At 34.2% G+C, this 22,380-nt stretch overlaps 1 protein-coding gene across 4 annotated transcripts in view; it reads right to left on the bottom strand.

The window, feature by feature from the left end:
* Positions 1-22,380, bottom strand: part of Gpc5 (glypican 5) — a 1,280,165-nt gene that overhangs the window by 883,153 nt on the left and 374,632 nt on the right. For all 4 annotated transcript variants that reach the window (XM_078016202.1, XM_078016204.1, XM_078016203.1 and 1 more), the window contains exon 6: positions 4,370-4,490. In XM_078016202.1, the coding sequence (XP_077872328.1) occupies positions 4,370-4,490 (121 nt within the window). The remainder of the gene's footprint in view (positions 1-4,369; positions 4,491-22,380) is intronic.

Below are 22,380 nucleotides of genomic sequence, written 5' to 3'. Positions count from 1 at the left end.
GGAAGGTTCCAGTTTTAAATTCAGAAAATAACTGCAGGTTTAGTGAGGGAACACTGAAGTGCTTCAGACATCCCATGAGGACCAAGTTATAATACACAGGTCTCTATTAATATAAAATCTTCTCATCATTTTTGTTTTCAGGGAAAATAATCAGTATAATACTTGCCTAAAGGATGAAATAAAACTAAGGTTGTTTGTGCTATGATCTCTCTCTAGGAAGCCATGAAACTTTAAATAAATTGTCTTTTAACTAAATTATTTCTTTTGGACATCCTTGGACACCAGTCTTTGGCTAAGATTTCTAAAGGACTGCTACTTTGGTCTCTAGAACCATGTAACATTCCGCCTGACTAATAACTCTTGGTCAACACCAGGCTTCTACCCACTCCCTTAATGTGACTTATTTTCATATACTGGAATGTGGACAAAAAGGGCAAGAGAAATATTTCTTTAACTCTATTGGGAAAGATAGATTTAGAGATGTACTTAGCATCCATTACAATAAAAATAATTCTATCCAAACACTAAGGGATCATCTGAAACTACAAGTTGATTTTGAAATATGTCCCCGAGTCTATATCTTCCCTTGGTCCACACTAATTCAAAATTAATAAATTCTCACTAACAGAAGGCAATTTTCTGAACTCTTTCATGGTTGAAACTATGGGGATCCTGCTAACTGCCCCTGTATACCACCACACAGTACAACAGCACCCCTTTGGCCAGGGCACACACACATTATCAGCAGTCAGAAGTCTGACAGAATCAAAAATTTCTCTTTTTTTTATATTCATACATTGTTTTTTTAATTTTTTTATTAGTTGTTCACAACATTACAAAGCTCTTGACATATCGTATTTCATACATTAGATTGCAGTGGGTTATGAACTCCCAATTTTTACCCCAAATGCAGATTGCAGAATCATGTCGGTTACATATCCACAATTTTACATAATACCCTATTAGTAACTGTTGTATTCTGCTACCTTTCCTATCCCCTAATATCACCCCTCCCCTTCCCTCACATCTTCTCTCTCTACCCCATCTACTGTAATTCATTTCTCTCCTTGTTTATTTTCCCATTCCCCTCACAACCTCTTATATGTAATTATGTATAGCAATGAGGGTCTCCCTTCATTTCCATGCAATTTCCCTTTTTTCTCCCTTTCCCTCCCATCTCATGTCTCTGTTTAATGTTAATATTTTCTTCCTGCTCTTCCTCCCTGCTCTGTTCATAGTTGCTCTCATTATATCAAAGAAGATATTTGGTATTTGTTTTTTAGTATCTCCAGGAGAGTCGATTTATGAAAGAGTACATTCTAAAGAATCAAAGGTTAATATTTTAGTGACACCTGTTCAAGATATAACTTTGTGCTATCCTCTACAAAAATCTAATTTTCAACCATGTCATACTCCTACACTTTAAAAACGTAGACCTCAAAGTTGACAATGTATTTGATATTCTCTAGTAACCCTAGAATAAAAATTAAGCATGAATAATTGGAACTTTGCACATTCTTACAAAGATGAAAGAATGGGACTAAATCTAACACATGAACTGAAAAAGAAAAAGTAGAAATATTTCCCACTTCCACCTTGAAAAGGCTACGGCTTTGAAACCTATTCAACAAAATGGAGGAATGTTAGACTGAATGGTCAACAAATCAGAAAGCTCTGCTCCAAAGGGCTTTTATAAACCTTTATATTTTGGATACCTATGTATTCTTATATCTGAACAATTTTTCCTGACAGCAGCTCCATCCTCATTATTTATACAGGGTTTCCATTCTGTTTTACACATATATTATAAAGTATGTATTATATATTATATAATATAATATAGACATAAATATTATTTGGGACATGTATGTACCATACAACAGTTTGAATACATATGATATGTGTATTTATATATTGATATGAATATATAAATATACATATCAATATATAAATATAAATATTATATGGGATATGTATATGAATAAACTTATATGGGATATGTATATCCCATAAAAGAGTTTGAATACATATAATATGTATATTTATAATATACACTTTATATGATATTTACATATTCACAAATTATAGACATTATTGCACTAGTATAGTACATATTTTAATGTACTATACATCTTCCTACATGCCCCTAAAATTAAAAGGAGATAGAATAAAAATACACTAAATTTCTAAGCTTTTTTTCCTGTAATCAGGGGGTGATCCTGTGCACTCCCTGAATAATGCTTAGCTCACTTTGAAAGCCACTAAAAATGTGCTATGTGCAATAAAAGAAGATGATTAATATTATAGCTGTTTTGATTATACTATCAATTGTGCACAGTGGTTTCAGTTAACCTACATCTATGTGCCATCTCTTACTAAATGTTGTGATGAAATACTGCCTTGACCATGGTTATTATTCCTCCAGCTGCAGGTAGGAGTACTGGCTGCTGTTCACTCAGCTGAGCTAACATGTCCACCTCTACCCTAGAAGCATTGGTCAATGATGGTGATTCAGGGGAATGGAAACATGCCTATTGGTTTCACAACAAGATAGTGTGAAAAGGCCCTCCTAGCCAGAATTCCTGTTGGGTTCAGATGAGGTTTCAGTTCCAACTGCAGCCCAGTCCTGTTCCTTCTTCTGCACAGTCCTACACCTCCCAGTTCCTTACAGATTGAAGGGGTGCTTAGCCACAAATTCCTATCCTGCAGTCTTTTTCCTGGAGAACTCCAGGAAACACAAGAGTACACCAGCATATACGAGAAATCTATTTTGCTTAAATATCTAATTCCCAATATATTGTTTATTGAACCACTGGAAAGTCAAGAATTAAAGTAATATTATAAGTGTCATGAAGCCTCATTCTTTTCTCACTGAGTCTACATCAGTTTCCCCTGGAAGTACTGTTTTTCTTCTGAGATTTTTCTAAAATACATTCCAAATAAGAGAAAATGTGGCAATGACAATGACTTCTTCTGAGGCATGAATGATTTTCACTGATGGATGGAATGCAATTGTTTCTGAGGATAAGAGGCTCTCTCCTTTTGACCTCAGCTATCCAGCTGCAGCTTCCATAGCTCACTCTGACCACTCCTTCCCTGTCACTTGAGCTCTTGACCCAACCTAAGGCTCCTCACTCCAAGAAATGCCTCAGTGGTTGGCCCACTAGCAGCATAAGGCACCTACTTTACCCTGGAGGCTTCCCTTCCAGGGAATCAGTTCAACTCACTAGAGGCTGTGAGGCTTACTCACTGGTGGTCCTGGTGCCACTCTCTTTTTTTACCCTATTCTCAACCCTATTCTCAATGGAACTTCCTTTTGGTTCACTACCCAAACTGAGAGCTATGCTTTCCCAATACATGCACCAGAATAAACAGGGTAACTATTACTGTAAGGGATAGTGCAAATGAAATCTGGGCCCTATTATGAAAATAGGGTCCTATCAACTAGACCTGCATTAACTTAAGCTCTACAGAGCAATTATGAAACTCAGACCAGTGATTTTGGAATATGCTATATGTGGATTCAGTACTATTTAGATATATTTTCTGACAGACAGAAAATTTATTTTGCTTAAAAATAAATATATGTGTATGTGTGTATCAACATGCACATACATAATTTTTTATGAAATGACTAATAATTAAAAAATAGTTCTTCTTACCCCCAAAACCAGTTGTCATAGGAGGTAGTAACTGCAACATGTAACGAAATATTTTGTCCCAATTTACAGATTATTTCAATGTAATAGTCTTTTGCCAGGTTATATTCATTCTTCTTATGTTATGTATTAAAAATAGCAGTATATATTCACTTGATTAAATAATATTATTAAATATAAAACAAGTATTATTAAAAATAAAAATGTATTTGCTAAAAACTATTAAGTCAATTATAAAATAGCATGTACAAAATGATATAAGAAATAAATACTAGAGATGTGATTATTCATTTATGGCTTATGTCTTGTTGAGAATACAGCAAATATTTTCACACCAAGGTAAAGAGTTACCTAGAATGTAATGCTGACATTTTCTCTTCTCTGATGTGTTTCTTCAGTGGCAACTGTTGTACCTCTGATTGACACTTACTTGTGGAGGATGAAATATTTTCTCATTCTTAAAATGTTGAAGCAACAGCTTGCTTTTCACAGATACAGACTGTCCACTCATAAAAACACCACTATACATTGACTATATGACAACCACTCAACCAAGTATTTCTAAACCTCCAGATAGAAATAAGTGATTCCAGTACCCATTTTTAGGTAGGACTATCAAATACAATTAATAAAATTATTAAATATAATTTAAAGTAATATTTATTACTTACTGTCAATAAACCAAGCCTGTATATACAGGATCTCCTTACCTGAATTATATGCTTCAGCTTATCAATTATCTGATTTATCACAGGATCAGTTCCTTTGACTTTGACTTCAGGATTCCCAGATTGGGCCTTGATTCCATTTCCAACCACACGCTGAGTATAGCTAAAAAAGTAGAAAATGAAAGACACATGACTTGGTAAACTGCTGAGTATTATCTACCCCAACTACTTGAACTAATTCAAGTTCAGAATCTCCTCCTTGATGAGCATACACCAAAGTATTTTTTCTTGGAACATAATCCAGTACAGCTGTAATGCTTTTCCAGGTAAAATATTTATACTGAAAATATAGACTCTTCTAACACTAATATTTTTGTCTTCCAAGACCCAACCAAATATACTTATATTATAATGTTATTTATTAATATTCTGGTAATAATCAATATTCATTGGACTTTGTTACCAATTCTTTGTGAATTACATATACATCTGTATCCATATTACCTGGGTAATTTTATTCTACTTTATACAGCATTTAAATAAGTCCTGATAATATTGTTAAATTTATATATATTTAACTGGACAAGTCAAAATCATTAACTTTAAAATCAACCAAAGTTCTGCAAAATCTTTTGTAAGTAGAAGAACAATTTTCTTTTACCAAAATTCATTTGTATGTAAAAGGATGATTTCCTTGGCAATGAAAGCCTTTTGAAAGTTCACTACCTTCCCAAAATGACAATAATATAATGTCAACTTAGTATTCATAAAAGTATTTAAATTCATCAGTTTCAAAGAAGTATTAAATGCCTACTATAGTCAAAGTTCTATACTAGTTGGCTGGGATTATAAGATGGCATAATTCTTGTCCTCAAATGCTCCTTACTCACGTAGGAATTTATTAATTAAGCCATTCATTTACACATTAATTTATTCATTACATTTTACTATAATTTAAGAATACCTAATAGATTGCAGCCCTACAAATGCCCTTGTTTTCTGAACAGGACAGCTGAGCCCAAAGACAAGTGAACAGTTTAAATGCCACACTGTGGGAACAGCTGGGAGGAACCCTATAGGCTATGTGTTGTAGGTATTCTGACTGTGGAAATATACAGGGAAGCATTCTCCCAGTGAGCAAACTCCTGAGGGGGGAACTGGGGCCCTGTTGATGCCATGCGTGGAATACCCAGCAGTTTCCCCTTGAAGCTATTAAGATAAATATGCAGGTGCACTATCTAGTTTCTATGATGTTGTCGTTGGAGAGAAGGGGCTTTGTATTATATGTACTAACCTAGACCTTATCTCAGTTAGCTAGCTCTCACGGTTAAAGGAATACTAGTTAGCATGTAGTCATGGTAACGGGAGCTATGTAACTTTTGAGATAATAAAGGCGGCTGCTGGGAGTAGCAGCCACTTGCTTTCTTGCCCCTGCACTGTGTGTGTGTGTGTGTGTGTGTGTGTGTGTGTGTGTGTGTGTCCTTCTTTCATTCGATTCTTGACAGGTATTTTTGCAGGTTTTCTTAACAGTGTGTGAGGTAGGATAACACACACCATGGGCATTTGGAACATGGAGTGCTAAGAGCCACAGCCAAGTAATATGATGCATGGCATTTTTGGTTGAAAGGTGACGCCAGCTAGACATTGAGATGATAAGATTATGTTAAGATTTGCATTCACATAGATATTGGACTCCTGCTGTTCACCTCAGCCTGCTATGGGACTCCTGGAGAGTTCCCATTGGTTGGGGAAGTGCGGTAGGAGGGAATTCCGGGGGAGGAACTTCCTCTGGGGTTCCGGAGAACATGTGTGGATGGGCAATCTTCCCAGGAGCCTACAGGGCATTGGCGGCAGTCTCAAAAATAAAGTTTGTTCCTGCTTGAGTGGCTCGTGATTTTGTGCCCAGCCAGACTGCGGCAATGGAGAAGCCCTTCAGGGCAAAGACACTTGACAAAATATCAAGGAGAAGTTAGAACTTAAGTAGCACTTTAAGTAATAATGTAGGAATGGGTCTTACATGGTGTGCTTAATGAGAACTCCAGAGCAGAGGATAACATACTGGCAGGAGAAAGGGCAAAGGCTCATAAGCAATCCATACTGAGAAGAATAACTAGGCTTCTGTCTACAAAGTGGAGTCACAAATGCAGGAATGTAAGGAGCCACACTCTCAAGATAGGTGTAAGAGTGTCCTCTGAGTAATCTGTATGCTTACATTCATATAATAACATAGACTCAGAGACTTTTCAATAAGAATGTTCATATTAATTTAATGTAATTTTCTTTCCCACTTTTTTTTTCTTGTTTTCAAGTACCAGGAATTGAACCTAGAGACACTCTCCCATTGAGCTATAACCCCAGCCATTTTTTGCCATCTTTTGAGACAGGTTCTAAGTTACGAAGGCGGACCTCAAAACTGTGGTCTTCTTGCTTAGCCTCCAGAGTTTCTGGGATTATAGGTAAGCACCACCATGCCTGGCCCCTTCCCACTATTTGTGCAGAGTGTCACAACTATTAATATTCTCCCTCTGAATTTTCTTCAGTAATGGAAAAATCTTTGAAAGATTAAAGGAATTTACACTGTTCTGAATATTGCCATATGAAAAAATCTTTAAGGAATATTTGGTTCTAAGATTATATACTCCCAATGACCAATTTTAAAAAGTGAACCAAACAATTGCTAAGTCCTCCAACTTATATTAAATAACAGAATCCTTTGAAATTGATAATATCAACTGGATATGACAAATATAATAATGTTAATAAAACAAATCTGAACCTACTTCTTTGTGCTGCCACAGAGGAGTTCAGAGTTAGGTTTTCTAGTATCCATTTAGGATTTAGAAATACACACACGCACACACACACACACACACACACCCCAATAAAAATAGTAGAAGGAAAACTACATTTATGTTTTTAATGTGTAATGTTCTCCAACTTGAATGAATCAAGTAAAATTTAATCCTATGTAGCATTGTTACATTACTATTCACTTTCTCAACATTCCAGGCATATTGTACATGTGGCACTTCTATTAAGTATTAATAATGATGATGATTAGTAAACTAAGTGGATAATGCATAACTGTGATGCAGATGTTGTTTTAGTTACTCTATTTGGAATTTGTCAAATCATCTTCATGATAATTATTTGTGATAGCCATGAGTCCCTCCATAGCTTCAAGTATAGGAAGCTTGGTTGATTAAGGTCAACTGCTGCTTTGCCTAAACTCTAGTTCTGCATCTGCCCTTACTTCCCCCAGTGACTGAGTGTAGAGAATTACTAAAGCAATTCCAACATAGGAAGACATACGGCTTCTCCAACAGCCAATTTTAGTGCAGGATACTCTGGAGTCCTTGGTAAACCTTCCTTAGACAGGATGGGACTAGTGTGCTTCCACTCAAGCATCCTTTTCTCTCTCTTTCACTTTTAGTCAGACTTGTTTCACAGCCAACAGCTCCTTCTGCCTTACACAGCTAACCCTCTGTATGTCTTACAGGGATTCCCCCCAATAGTGAAGCTGTAATGCTTTTCCAGGTAAAATATTTATACTGAAAATATAGACTCTTCTAAAACTAATATCTTTATCTTACAAGACCCAATCAAATATACTTGCTCAACCTCTTTTTAATATCTTTCTTTTGGAGAACCCATCCTAACACACCTTGTAATATCTGTGTTATAGTTATATCCATTATATAGCTTGGGAATCTGGGATCTGAATAGGTTAAGTAACTATTCAAAGGCCACGCCATTTGTAAAGTGTACAACAAGGATCTGAAATCAGGAAATGTGAACTCCGAAATACAATCACTTAACAACTACTAATGAAAACTATTGAATCCAGCTAATATACATTAAAGATAGGATTAGCTTGGTGCAGAGTATTTTTTTCCCTCTAATTACAACCTTTACAAAGCCTCCATTGTTTAAGATGTACAATTTCCTTCAAAACTCTCCTCAGCAAGCAGTTACATGGTGCTTGCTAGAATCTAAAGTAACAGATGTTGGCAGTGTGAGAAAAAACTAACAGAATGACATATGGCCTTCCTATGTTTCTTTAGAAACACAAATATAATGCAGGCAATGGAAACAGAAGCATTTTGTAATTTCATTGAAGCTATGAACTGATTCACATTATGGTTTACTTACAAATCAGGAAACTTTCTTTTAAGATACAGGAGTATAGTTAAATTTTAGTCAGAGGAACTTCTTGAATTTTGTTTTTGTTATTAATTATCATAGTTAATAACACAGTTGAAAAATTAGAGAGATTTAGGTAAAAATTATCAGAATTATAATTGATCAAGAATCTCAATTCCAGCTATAGTACTATTAAGTATTCCAGCATCGCTATTCTTATTATCATTTAAATAAGGAAAACTACAGCAAAATAGGACATCTAAAATACTTTGAATGGAGTATAACTTATTAAAATTAGTTATTATTTTCTATTTTTGTAAGGTTAAAAAGAATGCAATTTTCTTATACATGCAATTTTTCACAATTTTCTTATGCTGTATATAAATGTGACAGTGCTACATAAATATCAGAATGGTCTAAATGAAAAGAAGATAATATCAAGTACTGACAAGGATGGAGAGTGACTGAAACTGTCCCAATGTGGATGGGAGCATAAACTAATATAATATCCAACTATGTTAACCTAAAGACAGACACAAGAATACTCAGAGAAGCACCAATCAAAATATTCTCAAACTGAATACAACCCAAATATCCATAAACATCATCATAGGCAAATAAATGGTAGTATTATCACATATGAACTACAGCAATGAAAATAAATAAATTAACAATAAGTCAATGATTGACTAATCCTACAAACTAAATATTAAACCAATGAAGATGCAGAATATATAATCTATTATTCATTGATTAAAGTTTGAAAATCTTATGAATTATATCCCAAATCACAATGAGTTTCTGGAAGAAAAAATATCATTCTTCTTAATTTGGGTCTTGATTATTGCAGAGTGTTTATCTGGTTAAAAATAAAATGTTGAGTTGATAGTTAATATTTCACATTTTACTGTATATATGAATTTTCAAACTAAAAAAACCATTCATATTCAAAATTTTTGTGTTCTTTTTCTTAATATATTTACAAAAGACAAATCTGTATTAAGAAATGTTTAAATTTGTAAATGAAAGACCCACACAGGCATATAATGTGGGAAAAATATTTCTGTCATCAGTAAGTGAGTAACTTAGGATCCTAGTTCGATGCAAAATCTTATTGCATGTACACTTTAATTTGCATTCAAATATATAGTTTCTAAATTAATTGAATAATAATAATAATAAAAACATATAAAGGCATGCTGTCCATCTACAACCATAAAAATTTTTTAAAAAAATAATTGGTCACATTTCAAGGAGAAGGGGAAAACAAGAAATCAAAAAAAAAGAAGTGTTTTTCTTTTTGTTTTTTAGAAAAGTAATAGACTCACCACATTGCTTTACATCTTCTCAGTAGAACTGTGAAATGAATGATGGCAATTTAATAGGAATACTCACTCCCAAGCACTTGTTTTTCACAAACAAGGAAGTTACACAAGTACTGAGATACTTATTTCTACAAAAATGTTTCAAAATGCTGATTAAATAAGATTAAACTTTTCTTTGTGCTGAACATATAAAATTTTAAGGAAAAAGCAAATAAATCTGTAAATAGAATGTTACTGGGAAGTTACTTCTCCTGACTTACCAACATTTCATATTGAAAACTGATGCCATACCCTGTTGGCCAATATTAATTTCATTTTCTTTCTAATACAACAGAATTTGGTTCAGAGTCACACTAGAAGTATAGTATTTAATGAGTATGTATATAATATTTTGCCAAAAGTATCAGGAATCTGATGCTGGGATTACAAATCAAATTAAGGAGTCTATTGCAGATATCTTCAATAACTTCACTGGGACAAGATGTAAGACCATTGTCACTGATGCAAGATGAGGAAAATCCCTGATCAGGATTTTTTTCTCTTTTTACTATTATTTCTACTACCAATTGGAGATTGAGAATGGGAACCATGCTGCTGTTGCTATTATTTTTGCTGTTTAATTTGTCCATTCATTACTTTGCTGTATGAAGTGGTAGATGGTTGGATACTAACATTCCTTCCATCTCTAGGGTTCTAACTTCTAGGAGATAGAATATTGATTTTATCTTTGACCTTGAAATATATATTGCTACCTTAGGTTCAAAGAAGGTATGGGAAATACATTGTAAGTATTTGCCCATAAATCCCTTCTGCAAAAACAAATATACATTCCAGACCATCTCTTGACCTCACTTCCTGGTTCTGGTAGCAAATGTGAAAGGAAGCACTGGAGATTTGGGTTTTGTAAGTTTTCCTCAAATTCATAGGCGACAGTGAACACTATTGGACAGTGCTACTTTGTTTATACTCTGATTCTATATCATCTTTTCTTCTTTGAAAGTTCTAAGTTTTGAAATCTCAGAATGGAAAGAAATCATGATTGATTTTATGTGCTAGATTTATGGAAATAACATTTTTTTTTTTAAAGAGAGAGTGAGAGAGGAGAGAGAGACAGAGAGAGAGAGAGAGAGAGAGAGAGAGAGAGAATTTTTTAATATTTATTTTTTAGTTCTCGGCGGACACAACATCTTTGTTGGTATGTGGTGCTGAGGATCGAACCCGGGCCGCACGCATGCCAGGCGAGCGCGCTACCGCTTGAGCCACATCCCCAGCCCCGGAAATAACATCTTATAGTATATATAGGGCTTACAGGAGATTTAGAGAATAAAAACAACTGTAAAATCCATTCAAAAATTATATCTTTCATTATTCCACTATCTCACTTCAATTGTTGAGCTAAAGAAAATTTTTAAGTTAAGCTGTATTATTTATTTGGCCTCATAATAATTATGAATAATGTCTACATATGAGAAGTCATTTATGAATTTGATGTTCAAAAAATAGAATTAATGGAGACCATGTTATAGTCTTTTTTGTTATTTACAAACAACTCATTTCCTATTTAAGATACCATATTTTGTGGTATCTATTAGATAATACTCATTTATTTTAATATAATAAGGCAATCATGCTTTGTATAACAACTAACAAAGGATGTTTAGCATATCAATTATAAACCCAATAAGAATATGTTTAGAAAAACTCAGAAAAAAATAAACATGTTAAATAATGGGTATTCTTCACTCCATATGAACTTCATTTGGTAAGGCATGCATTATGCTTGCCTGTTTAGCCAGGTGAACAAAGGTAAGTAGTTTCATGACATCTTATAAAATAAGCAGCTGGGTGAACTTCAAAGATGGTATTCCATATGAAAAATTACTGACTACACATACAGATTTTGTAGTATTTAAGAAACTGTCTTTTCAAATAAATAACTACTTAATAAAAACCAATGCAAATTAACTTTATCCTATGTTAAAAATAGTACTTAATTGGATATGAAATCAACACCCATAAATAAAATGCATTTCTGTATATCAGTGACAAATTCTCAGAAAGAGAAATGAGGAAAACTACCCCATTATAATAGCCTCAAAAAGTAAAATACTTGAAAATCAACTTAATGAAAGAGATGAAAGATTTATCTAATGAAAACTACAGAACACTAAAGAAAGAAATCAAAGAAGACCTTAGAAGATGGAAATATCTACTTTGCTCTTGGATAGGCAGAATTAATATTATAAAGATGACCATACTACCAAAAGCACTATTCAGATTTAATGCAATTCCAATCAAAATCCCAATGACATTCCTCATAGAAATAGAAAAAACAATCATCTGGAAAAAATAAGAGACCAGAATAGCTAAAGCAATCCTAAGCAGGAAGAGTGAAGCAGGTAGCATCACTATACCAGATCTCAAACTATACTACAGAGTAAGAGTAACAAAAACAGCATGGTATTGGTACCAAAACAGACTGTTAGACCAATGGTACAAGGATACAGAAACCAACCCACAAAATTACAATTATCTTATTTTAGACAAAGGAGCCAAAAACATACATTGGAGAAAAGGTAGCCTCTTCAACAAATGGTTATGGGAAAACTAAAAATCCATATGTAACAAAATGAAATTAAACTCCTATCTCTCACCATGCACAAAACTCAACCCAAAATGTATCAAGGACTAGGAATAAAGGCAGAGATCCTGTGTCTAATAGAAGAAAAAAAGGCCCAAATCTGCATCATGTGGGATTTGGCCCCCAACTTCCTTAATAAGACTCCTATAGTGTAAAAATTAAAAGCAAGAATCAATAAATGGGATGGATTCAAACTAAAAAGTTTCTTCTCAGCAAAAGAAACAATCTGGGAGGTGAATAGAGAGCCTACATTTTGGGAGCAATTTTTACCCCTCACACATCAGATAGAGCACTAATCTCTAGGGTATATAAAGAACTCAAAAAGTTAAACACCAAAAAAACAAATAACCCAATCAATAAATGGGCCAAGGACCTGAACAGACACTTCTCAGAAAATGATATTCAATCAATCAACAAATAATGAAAAAATGTTCATTATCTCTACAATTAGAGAAATGCAAATCAAAACTACTCTAAGATTTCATCTCACTCCAGTTAGAATGGCAGCTATTATGAAGACAAACAACAATAATTGTTGGCGAGGATGTGGGAAGAAGGTACAATCATACACGGCTGGTGGGACTGAAAATTGATTCAGCCAATATGGAAAGCAGTGTGGAGATTACTTGGAAAATTGGGAATGGAACCACCATTTGACCCAGCTATCCCTCTCCTTGATCTATACCCAAAGGACTTAAAAACAGCATACTACAGGGACACAGGCACATCAATGTTTATAGTAGCACAATTCACAATAGCTTAACTGTGGAACCAACCTAGATGCCCTTCAATAGATAAATAGATTTAAAAAATTGGCATATATACACAATGGAATATTACTCAACAATAAAAGAGAATAAAATCATGGCATTTGCAGGTAAATGAACAGAGTTAGAGAAGATAATGCTAAGTGAAGTTAGCCAATCCCAAAGAAACAAATGCTGAATGTTTTCTCTGATATTAGGAGGCTGATTCATAGTGGGGTAGGGAGGGGGAGTATGGAAAGAATAGAGGAACTCTAGATAGGGCAGAGGGTTGGGAGGGGAAGGCAGGGGGTATGGGGTTAGAAATTATGGTGGAATGTTACTTGGACATTATTATCCAAAACACATGTATGAAGAAAGGAATTGGTATGAATATACTTTGTATATTCACAAAATTGTGCTCTATATGTGTAATAAGATTTGTAATACATTCTGCTGTCATATATAAATAAAAAATAATTTAAAAATACTTAAATTTTCCTAACCTCCCTCCCCAATCTTAATAAGAAATCATAAATACCTTTATTATAGTTGGAGCCCTGCTTTTAAAATTTAACTTTTTTATTTAAAGATTCAGTTGTTTTGAATTTACTTTGGTTTAATGTGTAATAACCTTCTTTTGATTCAAAGTGACTGTTAATATTTAAAATTACAACCAACTTTACTAGAAAACTAGTGCCTTTTGAAATAATAGCTAACTCCATTTTCCAGCACACATTTCAAAATTAAACTCTTCTTAGATCAAGGATCTCTTTCATGAATTTACACTGATTAATAATCACAATTTGCACTGATTTTCTTTCTCACTTCACTATTTGATACCAATATAAACAAGTAAAAATATATTTTGGGGGAAATTATTATCTGAGAATTAATAATATTTGAGCTAACTAGTAGTCAAAAGATTAAGGTTATGAATTTCATGTAGTATTTTATTAGAGACATGATGAAATCTTAAACATTTCTAGAATCTTACATATTTATTTCTTCAAATGTAATTGACATTAGCATCAATTAAATTTCAGATAAAAAAAGTTACTGACTACATTAAGATAGTTTAAAATCAGTTGCAAGATATAATCATTCCTAACAAACTAGATTACTAACAAACTATGAAAATGCAATACCCGGGTTATTTGTGCCAATAAACAATATAATGGAATCACGGGAAAGAACTTCTAAACTATGGGATAATCTAGTTTTCTAGGGTCACTACAACAAATTACCACAAATGTGGACTACAAAGACACAAATACATTTCACAGTTCTGAAGTTCAGACATCTGCAATCCAGATTCCAGCAGGGCCTTACTCTCTCTGAAGATACCAGGGTAGAATTCTCCCTTGTCTCCCCCTAACTTCTGGTGGCTCCCAGCAATCCTTGTCTTTCTTTAACTCATAGCCACATCACTATAATTTCTGCCCCAATCTGCCTTCAAATTTTTCTGTGTTTCTGTATTTATTTTTATTTCTCATAATGAAACTTAGATTAGATTTCAGGCCCACCCTTATCTAGGACTATCTAATCTTAATCCTTATATTAATTGCCAAATAAATTCACAGACCCTTGTGGGCATTAACTTCAGGAGTATTCCATTCACCCCAGTACACAGAACACTATAAGGGTCAAAATCTGGAAGTTGTCTAAATGAAAACAAATTTTCATTTTCTTCACTTGGACCTCACGGAGATCATATTCTATTTTTCCACAAGGTAAATTTTGTTACTATATACTATCAACAGTGGCACATGCCTGGAATACCAGTGACTCCAAGGATGAGTCAAGATGATCACAAGTTTCAGTCCAGCCTCAGCAACTTAGAGTGGTGCTAAGCAACTTAGCAAGACCCTGTCTCAAAATTAAAAAATTTAAAAATCTGGGGATATTGCTCAGTGGTAAAGTGCCTTTGAGTTCAATCCCCAGTACCAAAATCAGCAGCAGCAGCAGCAGCAGCAGCTTTGGAAACTATCAGTATACATTATCTAGCTTTTTCTATATTTTTAATGACTTCTATCTCCCATCAAAAATAAACAGTACAGAGGACAACTTCTATGTTTTACTTTACACAAACAGGAACAATCCTTTAAAAATGATTTCTCTGAAGCAGAGGCCCAACCACCTGCTCTGAAAGTGTCCAAAAAGCACTGAAGGGCTGGTTTATTATGAGGGTGTTGACAGTTGATGCTATGGGGACCCATTTAGGCACATAGAATAAATTTTAATCACACAAATGTTAATGTGAAAGCAATATTGTGACAATAGTCAAATGTGACTAATTTCATTAAACTTTTGCATTCATTAGACTTATCTTAGTTATCCAAAATTATATAAATGACTCAAAATAAATAACCAGGGTCTTCTGTTTTTTTCATTTCTTATTTTGCCATTGTTCATGCTTATTAGTAAAAAGCGGTTTTGACTGAGATTTTATTTTTTTAGGAATTAGTTCTCATGTTTTATCACCATAAGACTGTGAGGATCTTTAGCAGGCTGCTGAATCTGATGCTCTGCCTTCAAGAAGAAATATACCTAAAGCAAGAATATAGTACTTGGCATTCATCTCTTGGCCTATAGCCTAATAGATTTTCTTTTTGTCTGTCTTTGGTGACAGCAACATAAATTTAGAGCTGGAAGGGACCTTAGAGGTCATTTAGTTCAACCCAAGCATCTTTTAAAATGAAATGAGGAAGTATGTTTATTTCATCATTTTGTATGTATGCACTGTGTATTTCAGGAAAGCCTCTGAGACAGTTTATAATGAAAGGCACAGACACTATAAAACAAGGGTAAATGACATAATAATGAAGAGAAGGAAGTGACAATTATACAAAGAGACCTAGGGAAGGAGCCCAATCCTCAGGCCGGAACTTACCCTTAGGCTTTGGCCAGCAAAGGCAACAGGAAAATCAGAATTCAAAGATATCTTATTAGCTAAGAAAGAATATTTGTACATGTAAGTAGCTATCTTCTGGTAAATTGCTAAACTCTTAAGCAGGATTTGAGTTTTTAAATAACAAATAACAATATAATGAAAACATTTCAAAACACTTAAGATGTAAATAACCATAAACTTTTCTTATATGATGCTTTGTTGAAGCTTCTTGCATGATGTTGAATTATATGATTTTAAATTACATGATGTTAAATTGCCTGCATAATATTATTCTGTTGGGATCTGGTTATGGTGATTTGGTGATAAAATGTAACCTTTGAGAATTAGAAGAACAACTGACAAATACTTTCCTGACTTTACTTTTGTTTTACCCCTCATGGAAAGTATGAACTCTGGGTAACAGGTTGATCACTAAAGGAAAAGAATCTCAGGGTTGAAATGATATGAGATAAATCATAAAGCAGAGGCTGGCTGTTTCTACTACATTGTGCGGCAAATAGGGACAAGGGGGAGCAATTTACAAACAAGGATGAGAGTGGGAACAGTCATAACATAGATGCATTTTAATAATAGTTGAATATTGTCTAATAGGTTTATTGACCCCGTGTTTAATGAAGTCACTGTCTTCTTCTTTTACACTTTTGCACATTTTTATATTTTTAATAAAATAAATGATTTTCAGACTTTTTAAGTCAGGTCCATTGTCAATGCTTTATGAATCAGATGGTCTCACTATGTGGTTCATGTGCATTTGAATTTGGAATGGGAGCTTGTCAAATCAGTCAAAACCTGTTTGTTTATCTGTTTGGGGTGTGTGTGTGTGTGTGTGTGTGTGTGAATTTAATTATGAATACTTCTTTTTCTGCTTTTATTTTAGAATTTATCAAAAAAAGGACACTTAAATACCAGGTATAATAACATGAAAACAAAATTAGTGTGTGTTTACTTACACACAAATGCATGCACATATACACACGTATCTTCCTATATTTGCTTTTACTTTTACTAACAAACAAGATGATTTTCTGTGCCAGTGAAAGAGGCTTAAAATGTGAAAGATTTGTAGATCACTTTCTTAAATAAGATAGCACTTTAGTAATTAGCATTCGAAAACAATTAAAATTTGAACATAACAGTTTTAATCTTATCTCCAATTCCAACTTAAATTCCCATCCAAAAGTTCTATTTTATGGTCTATTGAATCACAAAATAAAAATTGAGAAGTTTCAAATAATGGTTATTATAAAGAGGGAGGAGGAGAAGAAGACAGATGGAAGAGGAGGTAGGAAAATGATGGAACTTTCCATCAGTGCTTCCCCTTAACTGCACTTCAGCCAAGTTCCTACTATCAAATAGTCCTGAGAAAATCATCCACATGAGTAAGTGAATTCAGTTGGTATCCACTTGCATATGTGAGAAAATTGCTTCTCTAGCCATTTCTTGGCAAACCCAGTTGTGCAGAAAACAGCTAAATTCAGCTCCATAGAACTAGGTGTGTCTAGGGACTTTTGGATTGTTAATAGCTGTGGTTACTCACAAACACACTTGGCTAACTCAGCATATTAAAATGCACACATGAGATTTCTGAAAGTATCTGGAGTCCAAATAGAATAGATGTTTCTGGTCCAGATGACCTAGAGATTTCACACCTAGAGGTAAATTTGGCCAATATCTTCCTCATTCTCTCACTATTCCTCTAATTCTCCTCTTTTCAGCCCCAAATGATTTCTGCCAAGTTCCTCAGGATTTATACACTCTGCCTCCCTACATGAAAAATTGTAACTCATTGAACTCTTTCTCCAATTAACTCTAGTAGGCTTAAAAAAGAATTTTTGCCCATATGATTACATTACAGGTCTTAAAATGGGGAGCTTATCCTGGATTTTGTGATACTAAATATGATCACATGTATCCCTTTAAGAGAGAAATAGATAGAATTTCTGTTTTTAAAGACAGAAAGGAAAAGGTAATGGGAACAAGGAGACAAGATTGAAGTGATGTAGCCATAAGCTCAGGAATGCCAGAAACTGGAAGAGGCAAGGAGTGGGTTTTCCCTAGAGAGGGAACATGGAACTATTCACACTTTAATTTTGGCCCAGATATTTCAGACTTCTGACCTCTGAAACTGTAAGGGAATAAATTCTGTTTTAAGTCACTCCATTTGTAGTGGTTTGTCACTACAGCCACAGGAAACTATACAGTCCCCCAAATAGGGAATCCTCCTGGTCTGCTTCTGCCATATACTATTGCTTGGCCACACTTTCTGTTCCAGGATGCACATATCATGGTTGTAATTAAGAAAGTAATTGTGTGAGGTACATTTCTTGACATCAAGCAGTGCATCTGTTTTAATCATCAAGTTCCAGGGCCTGACAAAATGTTCAGACCATGAGAGAACTCAATGTGTACCTGTTATCTTAGTGAATGTGTGATTGATAAGAAAGCAAACTGAAAAAAATTTTTAAGGAATTGTTTAGGTTCTTCAGAAATGGGTCTTGTAAGATTCATACTAGTTATTCCTAAACATTCCTGACTCTGGTAACAAATCCTATGAGTGTATAATTTTCTTTTAATACTAATTTGGTCCAGTATTAAACAGCATCTGAATGGTAGCCTGTAATGGAGTCACATCCAAGTCCCTATGAAAGAGAAAGAAAGATTAAAGAAAAAAATAAAGAAAGAGGGCTGGGGATATAGCTCAGTTGGTAGAATACATGTCTCACAAGGCCCTGGGTTCAATTCCCAGCACCACCAAAAAAAAAAAAAAAAAAAAGTAAATAGCATGACCTTAACACTGAGGACTAAAATTGGTACTCAATACTTAGACTGATCTTGTTTTTACTAACTGTATGAACACTTAAATTAAACTGTCATATTCATATTCTATTTTTTAAGGCAAGAATTTCCTGGATGTAAAGGGCTAAGGAAAGTAGTAAAGATCTTCCCTGTCCCTGTGCTTGCTGTGACCTTTGCTCGCCCTTGAGGCAACATCTAAACAATGCTGACTTCTTGGTGGATTTGGCTCACTCAGGGGAACTCAGTCCTTCACTTATCTCAAGGCTATCACTCTCTCCCTTCAGGGACCTGGCCAGTCCTGTGCAGATGAAGTGTACTTGAAGGGATCACTAGGTCACAAGATTGTTAGAATGGAGCTCTTTTGCTCTAACTTGTATTCAAAGAGCCCCACTGGAGCCCCAGTTGGGAGTCTCACCCTTGGAAAAGATTCTCTGCTCCAGACTCTCCAGTCAGGACCCTGAAAAGCTGCCCCAGGACTCCCCAGCTACATGGCTTCAGGTGTTGGTGTTTTCCCTGATCTGGTTTTATATTTTCTGTTTTTGTCTCTTGCCTATCACTTTTACTTTTGCTCTTACTTCCATATTATCACTAAAATAAGTGCTATCTTGTATAAAAAGAGTTTATTGTCTATTGAATTCAACCTGCCAAATTCAGGTGCTACACACATGCTAATACTTTAATGTTACAATATGAAAATCACCTGAGATGGTAGTTTATTTTCCCAACCTGAGTTAGACTCCTGGAGTGTCCCAGGTAACAGGTTGTTTCTTTACAACTTCAGCCCTGCTTTTGGAGGGACCAGACACTGGCCATTCCCACAAAGATAATATAGGTAAATTCTTTAGGAGACAGAAGCTATAATATAAGAACAAAATGCATCAGGAAAAGCCAGAACTGGCCACAGCGCCCTCAAGGAAAGCCTTGGGGGCAGAGAGCAGGGTTGGGAGGCAGTGGAGCAGTCTGGGTGCTAGAAGCAATCTGTGCCCATGCAGGCCCAGGTCTTGATCACATGGCTTTTTACTTAACTCTGGATTATGTATAGAAAGGTATGTCATTGAGCAAAAAGAAATGAAAGTTACAATGACAAAACAGGCCCCATGGCAAAGTTAGAGATGGCTGAGATTAGAAGGTTTATAGGAAAACTAAAACATAAGAGCAGATCTTCCATCCACAGTGAAATCTATGGAGAAGAAAACTGCCATGCTGAAAAGTTTAAGCAGTAATTGAATCAGAGTCCAGCAAGGAAAAGAAAGAGATACAATAATAGGGAGAAGAAGGCAAACAGGGTGCTGGGGTAAGAGTGTTGACCCAAGAATAATTTGTGCATTGGGGAATGAAAAAGGAGGATATAGATCTAAAACAGTAACAAACAAACAAAAAGATCCACAATTCCAAGGGAGATAGGAGAGAAATGGGGCATAGTTTACCCATATTAAGACTAGCTAAGCTCCTGAATCCTGAAAATAAAGAAAATGCTATATATGCCTGCCACTATCACATACCAAGAAAAGTTCCTTGTAAATAAATTATGCCAGATTTGCATTAGACTTTTCTTCTGCTTTATTTACATTTTTAGAACTCATGAAGGTTTTAAGAGTAAGAATAATGACCAAGAATATATCTATCAGGTTGACTAATTCTCAATGCAAAAGAATGGCATCTGTATACTGTACCTTGACATTGATTCATACTTCTAATGAAAAGTTACTCAGATACATGATTATGTATTAGAAATCAAAATCTTCAAAATGAATGCTGCAAGAATTAATAAGTTATAAATCTAGATTCCTGAAAGGAGATGACTAAGTCAGTTAATTGAACCTTACAAATTGGCCTGTCAGTTGAGTATCTCTGGGTCACCCTCCTTGATGACATGAGAGTAGAAGAATGTCCCAGAGGAATCCTTCTGAATTCCCAACCTACAGATTCTAGGAGATATAATAAAATATTGTTTTCTTAATAAACTATGGTTTAGTTTCTTAAGCAGGAATAGTAACTATAACACTACCCTACATCTACTGATCTACTGCCCTCAATCAAAAATTTTGGTTAACAACATTGATTCATTTTCCTCATGGTATATACTCTCTGTTAAGAAACCAAACAAATGAGCCCATTTATTTTGTTATGCCCTTTATTACAAAAGGTATTTTGTATGTTTTATTCACTAGTATAAAAATCTATTAGTGTCACTCAATAACTTTTGTTGAATATTGAATGGGTAATATTAAATGGTAATAGAGGTTACATTTGTAGGTTTTTACTTACAAATATAAAACCAAGCTGGGTGTGGTGGTGTATACCTGTAATGCCAGTGACTCAGGAGGCTGAGGTAGGAGATCAAAATTAAGAGAAAGTTACAATAGAAATACCACTATCACTACTATTACCCTTCTGTAAATAATATTATAAAATAGATTAAATTATTAAAAAAAGAAATATGATCAATTTTGAGAAAGATAATCCCAAACTGAGCTCAACAGAAGATGCATAGGTATAAATATAATTATTTGCAAATAAAAATTTTAAAGCAATTTTTAAAGCAAATTTAGAAATAAATCAACAAAACTTACCTAATAAAATTATAAGATACTCTATTTAAATATTAAATCAAAAGGCAATAGGATACAAATACAAAATAATAAAAATTTATAAACACTTACAAAAGTTCATTTTTAAGCAAATAACCCATAATAAAAAAATGATGCTAAGTATAACAAAAACTAAGAGAAATTGAAATTTAAAGTACAAGATAAAGGCAAGGAATACTTTGTTCTTAATACAGATTATATTACGCTAGAAAGTTAATTATGTTTCATTAAAACGAACATGTAATGGGCAAGAGAATCTTAAATTTACTCTAGAAATGATACAAAGGCTAGCCACATAAAATTTTTGCTCAAAACTTTAAAAGTTTATTTTGAAAATGTCAGTTAAATATGCTCCATAACCTGACAATTTAGTTAGTGAACAAAATCATGGTAAAAAAGAGACCAACTCTATATTTATTAAAGCAAGAAATAGCTTCCTTTCCATTCCATTTTATAAAGCAAATGTAAATCTACCCCAACTCTTGATAAAGTTCATACAAAAGATATAATAATTAAACAGTGTCTTTTGTGATCATAGTTAAAATTGGCTCAACTAAAAGCAAAAAAAGTTGAATTACATACTTAGTTAGAAATCACCCATTCCTATAGTTTGGGATTCAAGATTCAAATTTAAGCAGATGAGGATGGCTCAGTACCAGGAACTGTCAGTTTGATGCAACAGAACAATAAATGGTTCATTTACTTATACTGCACATTCATTCAAATGCTGTAGACCTAACACTCTTAAGGCCCCAAATTCATATGTTAAATCATTATCCCAATGTGATGGTATTAGAAAGCAGAGCCTCTGGGAGGTGATTAGGCCATAAGGGTAGAACCCTCTTGAATTGGATTAATACCATTATAGCCCCAGAGAGCTGCCTTACCTCATCTACTAGG

Source organism: Ictidomys tridecemlineatus, chromosome 6, assembly GCF_052094955.1.
Source record: "Ictidomys tridecemlineatus isolate mIctTri1 chromosome 6, mIctTri1.hap1, whole genome shotgun sequence".
In the NCBI taxonomy this organism is placed as follows: domain Eukaryota; kingdom Metazoa; phylum Chordata; class Mammalia; order Rodentia; family Sciuridae; genus Ictidomys; species Ictidomys tridecemlineatus.
This window is presented reverse-complemented; position numbering and strand designations above follow the sequence as displayed.